Here is a 12,162-nt window from a genome sequence, read left to right on the forward strand (position 1 = left end):
CAAAAGCCGAGGATTGCAGTAAACCCAATGACCAACTTTCAGAGTTTCATTCTTTCCGTTATAAAATGAAAACTGGTTAGATTCTATGCAGCAGCCCGATTGGAATTAAAACAAAGTTTCAGAAATCCTGAAGACTGTTCTACACGTCATTGACAAGTATACATATTATTATATTTTGATGAAATTGAACAACGATTTAAGTACGGCAATTGAATAGGCATGGTACTCACATCGCGCAGAGTTTGCTGTACGCGAAATTTGCATTTAATAAGTACGATGTAAAGGTATTTCAGATATTCCATAACGTTATCACCACCTCATCCGGGGAATGTAAAGCTCACACACACAACAGTTTCTCACGTCGCGTCGTCGCACGTACGAATTTCCTCTATATATATATATATATATATATATATTTATAAAATACATACAATCAACCGTAAGCGTATATAATACCGATATAGTCGAATAATTATACTTCTACGATATTAGCACTGCACAGACAGATAAAGATTCCTAACTTATCCGTAAGTACTTTCCTCCAAACTTACTCAACGCGAATCGAAGCTATTGACAATCGGCAAAAAAATATACGATATTATATATACTCAAACAATTTTCATAATTAAATTAACGCACGCGTATGACTTAAACGAGGACGCGTGTGACCGAGTAGATTATCTCTGTCCAACTGACGGCTCAACCAGTAAGCACTCACTACATATATTATCCTGAACATGATGCGGTGGGTTTGTCGTTTTCAGAGAGACAGGAACAGCTCACTGGCTCGTCAGTCATTCGCTTCTAGCAGCAGACGCGTATATAATTCATCGCAGGTACGTACACACGATGCAAGTTGAAAAAAGAAAAATAGACTGCCAAATACTGTTACTCGAATTTGCACAATAGTTCGATTAAAAGTTTATTGAACCATTCGCAACGGTCTACCAAATTGTTACACAGCCCCGCCCTTCCTCTCTAAGAAAACGTCACATTTATGCACGACATTATTGCATTAGCTAGACGGTTAATTTGTATCGTAAGATGGATTTTCTGACTGACTGAAAAGGGTGAGAAAGGAAAAAAAAAAAAAAAAAAATAGATAAGTAACTTTGAATACGTTCTTATTTTGCAGAAGGGCGGAAAATGTTTGAAGTAATCAAATACTGAAAGACGCCTTGAGGAATTTTTCAAATGGCCGTTATAAAATTAATCAAACTCGATACAACATGCTTATAAAAGATATAATATGACATATTTGGATCGCAGAGGAAGTTCGGTTGACATGGTACGTGCGGAAAAGATGGCGATGGTTGTTCCAAGAAAAGGATGATATATTTTTTTACATGTGGTATGACGGTTAAACCGCAGTTTTTTTTTTTTATATATATAGAAAAGATTGCGTAAATTTTTCCGTGTTTCCTGACATTTCGCAGTCGGACTTACGCAGCTGTAAGAGTTTGATATGGAAGTACACAAAGCAGCTCTGGAATTCTGAGGAAGTGACGATATATTGCAAGTTTTTATTACGACATCAAACGCATAATGAATACGATTCCTGCACCGCAAATTGATCGACACGCGAATCAAATTCTAAGTATGCGATATAACGATATAATTTATGAGAAAAGGTATACTTTCTTTGTTTTTTCTTCTTCTTTGTTTTTTTTAATTTAGAATTTTTCCGCTTCAATATTTCTACCTAACGAAGTTCATCGTTACATCGAAACGAGGAATGACAAAGAAAATTGGTAACAAGAAAATTGGGTAAAAAGATATGATAAAAAAATGTTCTCGCACTCCGCGATTACTCCACATTGTATAAATACATACGCATCAAATCACGTGAATTTCACGTAATGGGTTTATCAAGATCATTTTATGAATATGTATAACAAGCACAGCTCATATTACGATAAACTTGAATGATAAAACGAAAATACGTATAACAATAGAGTGCAGTTTGAAGTTAACGCGTTTGTCAGCCGTGGCTCGGATGCCGCGTGCCTAGGATATTGGCACCACTTCCGGCCTGCCCCTGCCCCTGACCAACCCGCCGCTTCCGGTTCCCCTACCGGGGGACCCTTGCTAACAGCCAAGGAAGCAGACATTCAAAGCTCAGGCAAGTGCATTTCAGCAGCTCGGCAAACCCGCCGGCTGCAGGCAGACGGACGATCATCGCGTTACGTATATATATATATGTACATTTATATATATACAGTATACGTAGTATACTATACATACATTATATATAGACTTATGCATATACCACCCCCACTACCGCCCCTTTCATCTACCCCGATTGTGCGCTAGCTGATCATCGCATCGTATTATTCCAGAATTATTCCTCTGATCCTTGTGAACATCGAAAAAGGTTGTATTTTTTTGCTCTTACCCCCTCGAATGTTAGTGTTTGATGGAAAAAAGATTTTCACAAAAGGATTCGGCTCGCTAGCTCAAGTTTAACAGGTCGATATTTTTATTTTCATTTCCCATTTATTTAACATGGGAAAATTTGACTTTTCGTTAAAAGTCAAAATACTTGTAAGCTGTTCAATGCGCAAAGTTGAAAGATATTGAACAGTTTACCGCTATTTTAACTTTCAACGAAACGTCAACTTTTCCCATGACAAATGAATGGGAAATAAAAATTAAAAAGGCGACTTGTCAGACGTGAGCCAGAGAGCTCATCTTTTAGGAGGATCTTTTTTTCTATCAAACGCCGACATTTAAGGGGGTAAAAGCGAAAAAACAAACATTTTATTTTATGAGCCACCCTAATATATACATATTCAATATACTAGATATACATAAGAATGTATTATATAATGTATTATATATGAGGGAATGGCCAGGGGTATACGGAGCCTGAAATCCTAGGACTTAAGGAATTCTGTAAGGGTGGTTTTCGTCGACGGAGGGTCGCCGTTATCGATTCCAGTTAACTAATAATAGTAGAGGAGAGAAGATCGGAATAGCGAAGTATTTAAGGAGCCGATTGTGAGAGAATTGCACGATATATACATGTATAATAATTCAAGGAGTTCACTAAAATGTGAAATCGTAATTTCCTAAAAAATTCGGATCTCTTCACGCGCAGTTTAGCAATTCCTTTACTGATGTGTTGGAGGAATTATTCTTATCAAAGAATCACTGCTGTTAAGCAGTCGTAGTTTTGGTCACTGATGTCTGTTTTTTTTTTTAAATAGCTTGCAATTAGTTACACGCGTTTTTCGTACAAGAGTTTAAATATTTTTAGACAAGTTTTTCTTTTCCTATGGTCATACCAAGTTTTTTTTTTTTTTTCTTTTTTTCGGAAAAGTTTACTCGCCAGAAAGATTTTCTGATTGACTTCGGAATTTGTTGAGAATTTCAGGTTGTTTTATAGGATAAAAATAAAAAAAAAAAAACTGTTTTAATACAGCCTAAGTACGCATAAATAATTTAATAATTAATTTTTTAACAGGTTTTTTTCTCCCTAAAGATCTGTGCTATAAGCTTCTGTAGCTGAATATGTATAATAACATATGTATCAACGTATTTATATAATTATACATGGGTATAGGCGATCAGGAGAAACAATAGGAGCAGAAAGGTGGCAAAATTTTTCTTGACTAGGTCGAAAAGAGGAAAAAATATGTTATATTTTATTTATCAACACGATTCATCGTCGTTTTTTGAAGCCGACCGTTTTAATGCTACGATAATTTTGTTAATTTTCTGATAATTTCAAGCGCAGACTCGACGGAGCGGAATCGGCAACCTTTTTTGGGTATAATTGCTCGATATCGTTCGCGTGGGTGATGATCGTTAAATATCGTCAGTTTTCGGTTAATTTCAATCCCGGAGACGAGCGTCCGGCGGCTCCGCTGGACACCGCAGGACAACCCAGCTGACCGGAAAATCTATTAGCGGCCCCCGCATGTCTCAGATGACCTTTGCTGTTGAGTAGAATTACAACAGCGTGGCGGCGAAACGGATGGACCCGAAAATTCTCTCTCTCTCAAGTCACGTCACGCAACACAATTCGAGAAACTAGTTGTTCGAGTATAATTTGTTTATGAATATTTTTCAGAAAACTTGTACACGTTGTATTTTGGTAAAATCGTTACAATCAAAAAATAGACAATTTGATACCATCGATTTCACGACGACGTTACGAAGAATGCATGTATTGTAAATATTTGAATATTTTTGCCGCGATGTATGAAAATATACACACTATATAAAATAATAATGAAAATCTACGATAATTTGTGTTTTTGTAAAGTGAATACCTGTTAGGGTGTTACAGAAAAGAATAATTTGCAATTTTCGGCCATAGGACTCCCTAAAAAGTTTTTTGAATTTAAAAGAAGGTATCTGTCATAAGATGAGCGTTCTACGTTGTACGAAAGATCGTGCTTAGCTGATTTTTCACTTTCAAGTATCGCGAATGAAATTTTTTTTCTAGTTCTTACGTCAATCATAAAATGAATTTACGTTACAAAGGACATCGACACTTACAAATTCTGACGGCTCTTTCATTATTAATTCAATCTCGTGAAATAGTTGTAATTTAATACGAACTTTTAATTTAGGAGAATAAAATTCTCGGTTCATATATCTTTGTGTTGTGGATCGTGATCTTTGCGTTGAATGTGAACGTTAGGATAGAAATAATAATTCAAGTGCGACATGTTTCTTCATAGATTCAAAAAAAAATAAGTAAAAAATCACGTGAGCGATCTTCCACATAACGTAGAACGCTCATGTATTTTTTTCCGAAACATCCTAGTGATAATAATGACTCATTATCGACCGATTGGCAGCATTTATAAACACAAGTTCTGTTCCGTTTAGACTTAAAGCATTGGCGAGAAAAAATATTCTGGTTTTGTTCACATTAAATTACACTAAATTAAAATTGTGCATATGACGTATAATATTCATCCTGTTAAATTTTGTTACTCCCCTTTCAAAGTCAAGGGTTTTTGCAGGTATAACGCTTCTCTGTATTTCCATGAGCGATACTATAAGGTCTCTGATAAAGTTGGAATTCCTTTTATTACACACCGAACGATAATAATTAATTCTGTAGTATTACGTAGCGGTTCGACTTCCTTGAAGATAAATAAAGCGTACGCGTGAAACTGACGTATCTACGTAGGAAGTGCCGAAAATATAAGAAATTCGTGGAATTTTCTAATCGTCAAACTGCTGCCCAAAAAAAAAAATGGGTTGATATTTTATCGCAGCAAGGCGTCTTATATAGAAATTAATACTCTGTAACGAATGATTTTACATTTCGTGATACAAATCACGATTGTAAAAAAGGAATCAGTTTGATCTAAATGGATTTTAACGGGTAAAGCTGTTCTAGACTTGTGAGAAGAATATCGTTTTGTTTTAAATTATAATCGTAATGGTACATATTTGATTTTAATTTTCGACTGCCTGAATTTCCGATTCAAACAGAATTCCCCGTGTCATTTCCATGGTGAATAATTGAAAATTTTCCGACTTTATTTCTGTCTTCTCCTTACGTATTAAATTAGAGACAACATAAGCTATCCGCAAAAATTTCTGCAGCAATTGCGTGCTAAATTTTTTTTTTTAATTGACCCGTACGCATTACAAATTACAGATGTAAATATAAATATACCATTATGCGTAAACAAAGTGGATTTGTCGCTGCTGCAACGGCGATGTAGGAAAGATATATTTATTTTCAAATGTCGAGTCATGTCCGTTGTTTGTACATCGATATCATATTTATACTTATGCCATTAGACTAGGCATAGACGTCGTCAATGTATTACAATAACGGGAGAGACAAACGCACCGTTGCTTGCTCGGTGTGATCCCCGGTCCCGAATGCGATGACCGTTCGTCCCAGAAATCTAATTCAACAATACGCATCGCCGTTGAAAAAGAAAGAATAACACCGCAGCCAATGATTTGACTTCAGTGATAAAACCGTTTCCTGCGCGCCGACCGTCACCGATGACGAATTCGGGTAAGCGGGCGCGTGTGTAAGTGTGTAAGTGTGTAAGTGTGGTGAAATTCGTTGGGTACGTTGCGTGTCATGCCTGCCTGTGTACGAAACTTGAAAAGAGAGGAGAAACGAAAATAAAAATCAAGAAATAAAAACTTATGTAGGTAAAGTGCAGCTACGATGATATGTTTTGTCAAGGAAGATTAGATTTCCATAGATATAGTAGGTATAACAACTTTGATCAAATTTCCTAGACTACTACTATTATATATGTAATTTTTTATTTCTTTTCCAGGTACTATATGCGGTAAATAAATTTGCGCAACAATGTCAGCAATCGACTATAATAATTCGCATCACGGCGTACATACATTAGCGTACATCGTAATCGAAGTGAGCTTTTATTCCTGGCGGAAATGACGTTGTACAAGATTATAAGAATGCTGCTATTAATTATGCATATATGTAGATGGAGCGTTATTAGTAGATACAATTTGACGATAAAAACGACAACGAATCCGTTAAATGAAGAAGCTGGGAAAGACGTAGGAATTCGAAATCAAAAATAGTTTTTACAACGTGTTTCTTTATAAAATTCTAAATTTAGTATCTAAAATAGGGGAGGTTTTTTTTTATTCAATTCGCGTCCGCATTCTGAATAATATTGAACATCAATCACCTACATTTTGTGTTATAAAACGAAAATATTGAGACCAAGTGGGAAGTGGACAAGCTTTCAGTTTAGAAGTTGTAAGTGGCACGAGTAAGTGAAAAGTGAGAAAAATCGAATTAGATGTAAATTTAAAAAATGCAAATTTATATTTCATTCGTTTCTTCTCACTCTTCAATTACTTGTTCCGTTTATGAAAAATATTTCAAGCCAATCGATCGGGGCTATCGATTCGATAATCGGGTTTTCGTGTTTTTCGGAGCAGTAAAATCAAACCCATGGTCGAAAAAATCTAAAACTCGGTGAAAGATGTCCTCTTTGTACACTCTACATCACACTTAATAGCAGATAATTATAAACAAAATCGCCGATGGTTAGGGTCGGACGTAGCTCGGTTTGCGGCGGAAAGCGTGATGTATAATATCATCGGTGATCATTGGACATTTTATATGGAAAACGGGTTTAGCTATACATTAGTATGCACGCGTTACAGGCACATGATAATTAAATGCAGGCAGACTGCACGCGTTGTTCGAATCCGAGCGGAGGAGGAAAAGAATAATGAAAGTATGACATCGGCCCATTGTTTTCAATTGGGTCACCGACTGGCTGGATTGCAGTCGTCACATGGCGAAGCCACGCAGCTTTTCGAACCCCCGAGGTGCTGTCGACGCTCTGAAAGCTTCTCCCCTAATTCACCCTCGGCGATATTCGGCATCGCAGTCAGTGAGACTGGAAGCTTGCACGGGGTTCTCAGGTTTCAGGATAAGATTATGCTGCGAGAGGATTATGCCGATTCGCTATTTGATTTACGTATTATTGTACATTACGTGGATTATCGAGTATCGCGATCTTATCGCGAGGAAATTCCCACCGGAGGGTTCGCACTTTTCATCAAATTTCCGGGATTGCGTTTAATCGTCGACTGCGCGAAATTAACCGGCATAAAGATTCTGTTGGAATCAAGGTGCCATTCTCGTGGGAATCGTAAGTTCATTGATATTGATTTAGAGTAATTTCTACTGATTTTTAATGTTACCTTTGACTTCACACGGTTTTCGGACAGTGTACAGTGTCACGGGAAAACACGACAAAAAATTATTGGAAATTATTTGGAACGGTGGAAAATCAATGAAAATCACTTGATGAGTTATGATCCCGAATTTTCGATATCCGCCACTCGATTTTCGATCCACTTGGTAAATGTTTCCCCCAAAAACGTTCAAGAATTCACACATATACGGAAAACTCGGCGTATATATCTTATTCGTGGCAAAAAAAGGGAGATTTTCCACTTGAGGGGTGGGTTAAGAAGACTGTCTGCTTCTTTTTCTTCTTCTTCTTCTCTTTATTCATCTTCGTGCGCATGGTGGATAGAGTGGAATAATTGAGAAGGAACGCGTCAGCCTCGTAAACGAGAGATATTTACCCATAATATGTGATATCTGTTTTCACGTGGGCGTCAAACACCCACCCACTACCGTTATAGAAAGACGGGCAACGATGGGAAGAAGAGTCGGACGAGTCGCTCACCGCGAACGCTTTTCAAAAAGAAAACGTGAACGGACCACATATATATGCACTTCGGCTGCACGGCTCCATGCATACGTCGACGTTTTAAAATTGACATATCGTCGTCGTCCGTCGACGACAAAGAGACTTCAAACTTCCACGCAGGCAAAAGCTCTGCAGCCAAAGTGTTCCGCATCAACCTGCCGAAATATTGTTTGTACTGTTATATATGTATAAACAACTCAAGCCATGGATCGAATCGGCGACGCGTTTAGTTTTTCACTCATATTGCGAGGTATTGTCGAAAATGTTTATCATGATTTAATCCGGCTATATCCGTTACGTAACAACCAATGAGGTTCAAGTTAGTAACGTTACTGCAACGATGCATGTTGGGGAGAAAATCGTTACTTCGAACCTTTCGGAATGTGTGAAATTGAGTGCACCGTGATAAGCAAAACGTACTTTTGATTTGTAAAACCGACTTCTTGAAAAAATCATTCTAAAATTGTGCGATAATGATTTTATCCTTCAAGTTTCGTTGCGTTAACGTTAACAACATAAGCCTCTCGCGTCTTCCGGACAACGAGGAACAAAAAACAGAAAAACACTATTATCCCCGACGATTACCACAGATTTTCGTGATAAATTGGTAAAGAAGCGACGTTGGCCTTCCGATTACACGCGAATCACCAACTAGGTTGCAGTACACGTGCAATAGTTCGCAATATAGCGCCACCGTGAATGATCACGTCTCATGACGCGTACCGTTTCCGTATTGTAAACCTACCTACCAACCTACCTTCGAGTTCCTGTCCAACCCACGTAGATGCGATAGAAGATTACATCGGCTACAGGCTAACGCGTTAGCCATCATCGCGGCGTTCCGCTGATTGCACATCAAAAGCGTTGCACCGTCTAGCTAGATCTTATGCACCGTGCACCGAACCCCAGTCGTTGCCTCGACAGACCGAGTGCCGGGTATAACTTAATTAACCGGAGTGAATTTGATCAATTATCAACAATTGAATATGCACATATAGTATAAAGGCATGCGTAAATGCATGAACATGCCGCTCGTGTCTCTTTTCGACGCAGAATTTATTGCTACCGATTAATAAAAATAATAATGCAACTTGCACGAGTCTTTAAATTGCACTCTAGCGGGTCGATTGTTTTTCTTTTTTACTATTTAGGTGGTTGCTTAAAGTTTCGGTAGATCAAACTCAGTTGAAAAGTCTTCCTGAATAGCGAATATCGTCATTGCGAATCGGTGCAATATTTAGCTATAATCTTGCCATGTTGTACTCGCAAATGGATAATTAGGAAGTTTCACTCGCTTGCCGAAATTGGAAGAAATTTATCATCAAAATTCAGAAATGAAATTATTAATTACCGATCGTGCTTGATGGATCGGAACTTTAGGTACATGCGCGCAAAATTCGAGTATCAACGACGAATTTGATGGTTTTACAAATGATCGTATATGCAAATTTTTTTGCTAAATATCAAACGAATTTTATCACAGATTGCCGAGTTTATTTATACTTTTTCCATTTCCTGCGACTATTACTGCATATTGGATGAGCGTGCAAATTTTCGAGCTCAGAACCGATCTATATATATATATATATATTCATAATTAAATTATTATATAGGTAAAATTTCGAAGAATTTTTATACATAATTGAAAAAAAGAGTTACTTCACGCTTTCAATCCGAAATTATTTTATGACAAAACTGTGCGTACGTTCTGCTGCTGTATAAACTTTCAGCAGCAGAACCATTTGTATATATAGTTATGAAGTAAACATCGGATGGCGGGGACGAGCGAAAATGTTATTATTGCTGTGTAACTTATAGGACCGGATGTCACTGATAGTTTCTAGCAAAGAAATCAACAGACTTAAACCCCTGTGGGCAATTACAATTACACATAATACCTGTGCCTGCATAGAAAATAAAATAACACTTCGCGGTTCTGAGGCGAATTACACCGAGAAATAGCGCGGCTACCATGTAATTATCACCTTTGTCAGAGATCGTCACGCGTGTGGTAAAAACCGCTGGTGCTTTTTTTTTATTTTCAGCTACAGTGGGGTATAATAACCGAGCATGGATGGAAAGTAATTTACTGTGAACACTTAAACAGCTGCTTACGAGGCTGATTTATAATACTTACATCTCAACGCACTTAGGATGAATAAAACGATTCGACGTGTGAATATTGTATTACTTCCGCCAATGGCCGCTAATCCTCGGAAGGATTTATACTTGCATGCGATATATAATATACTTCAGAAATTGGATCAAGCAAAGTTCTGCACTTGATGCAGTATTATATACATACCGCATGCACGTAGTGCAGTACAACTTGTACCGCACCGACGGATTATCGGTTCAGGTGAATTTACTCAAATGAACCGATTACAGAACAGGAATTTGCTATACCTTCCGCTCATCTTCGGTTTGCACAAGGTGACTAAAGCATTTTAACACGGGGAGTGATTTTAAATATCGTTTTAATAATCCACGTCAGCTCAGGAATCGCATTTTCCATAAAAATCAACGATATTTGTTTAACGTATCGAGAAAAATTTCTCGACTCCAGAGGAAGTTCAAATAGGAAATTTTATCTAAAAATTTTCTTTTATCGCCACATGTATCCTCAGTATTCATTTCATTTTTTGTTCATAACATTAATCATTGCGATATTAGGAACAAAGATAAGTACCTATTTGCTTTCGCAGCTTACGGAATAACGATGAATCTAGACAGTAAAATATTTTTGGATAGTGTGATAAATAATCGGTATTAGGAAGAAAACGACGAACAGTGAAATACGTATGATTGAAAATCAGTGATACAGTGGCTTGATCAGAGCTGGTATTAAATTTAGTCGTAAATTAATCGATACGAGTACGGAAGCCTACATCAGACGAAGGGGCGAGGTTGAAGTTCCGAATTTGAAAAGTTCCAAACCAGTTCCGAAGAAAAGAAATCAAACTTTTACGAAACAACAAAGTTTCGAATGATCGGAAACCCGACGGCTCAAAGTTCCGAAATCCCGGATTCCAAAAATTCACGTTACGATAGAGCAAAGTTCCAAAAAGTAAATTATACTCACAGTTTACTCAACGAGCGTATATGAAAAATCAGAAGAATGAAAAATCAGAATGACCAGGAACGTAAAAATATATCGAAAATCCAAAGCAAAGAACGATCAAAGTGGTGAAATTTCACCAAGTCAGAAATTCACAGAACTGAAAATCTACGATCGTTCGGAATTTCGATGTTTCAGATTTTTAAATTTTCTCATTTTCGCACTTTCGAAAATTTGACTTGTCGGAGTTGCGCCGTTTCAGTATTTGGTCCTTTCGGCATTTTGCGCTTTCGCAACTAATTTAAGCGTCGGGTTTCGGACCATTCGAAACTTTGATGTTTCGATCAGCTTGATTTCTTTACTTCAAGTTTCGCCACCAAAAAAAGAAAATCCGAATATGGCGCTCTCGAAATTTTTCAAATTCGGAGTTTCAACCTCGCCCCCAAACGGAGAGAATCTCGCGGCGTCTAGACCATTGTATAAAAATCGGCATATTACGAGGGTTATTATATATCTATACCGTACACCTTGAGTAGATATACATATAGGTATAGTATAACGTACCCGCGGTCTGTCACGAGCGAGCAGTAATCAAACCACTTCAGCAGGGAGGGGATCAATGTCAGGGTGCGCTGCACAGATCAATAAGTCTCAATTGACGTGCACTTGTCGTCCTCGTTAATGCAAAATGAGGAGTTTCACGCTCGGTATTATTAGCTGAAAAATATACCAAATAAGGCGTCTGCGAGTCCGCAAAAAATAATTCCAACGCGAATTCAAAGTGGCTGACAATGAACGTAATTTGCCTAAATTAAAATCTTACGTATATTTAATATATATATATAAATATATTATACGTAATTCATCGCCCGCAGTCAATCTTCCATAAAATTCAATACC

At 37.4% G+C, this 12,162-nt stretch overlaps 1 protein-coding gene across 2 annotated transcripts in view; it reads right to left on the reverse strand.

Moving 5' to 3' along the window:
- The window catches only part of Ptpmeg2 (Protein tyrosine phosphatase Meg2), a 63,065-nt gene that overhangs the window by 44,692 nt on the left and 6,211 nt on the right, over positions 1 to 12,162 (reverse strand). Inside the window, exon 1 of one of the 2 annotated variants that reach the window (XM_046633099.2) lies at positions 231 to 351. The exons of the other annotated variant lie outside the window; for it this stretch is intronic. Within the exon in view, the coding sequence (XP_046489055.1) occupies positions 231 to 302 (72 nt within the window). The 5' untranslated portion in view covers positions 303 to 351. Of the gene's footprint in view, positions 1 to 230; positions 352 to 12,162 lie in introns of those variants that run through there. 2 annotated transcript variants of the gene reach the window in all.

Source organism: Neodiprion pinetum, chromosome 6, assembly GCF_021155775.2.
Source record: "Neodiprion pinetum isolate iyNeoPine1 chromosome 6, iyNeoPine1.2, whole genome shotgun sequence".
In the NCBI taxonomy this organism is placed as follows: domain Eukaryota; kingdom Metazoa; phylum Arthropoda; class Insecta; order Hymenoptera; family Diprionidae; genus Neodiprion; species Neodiprion pinetum.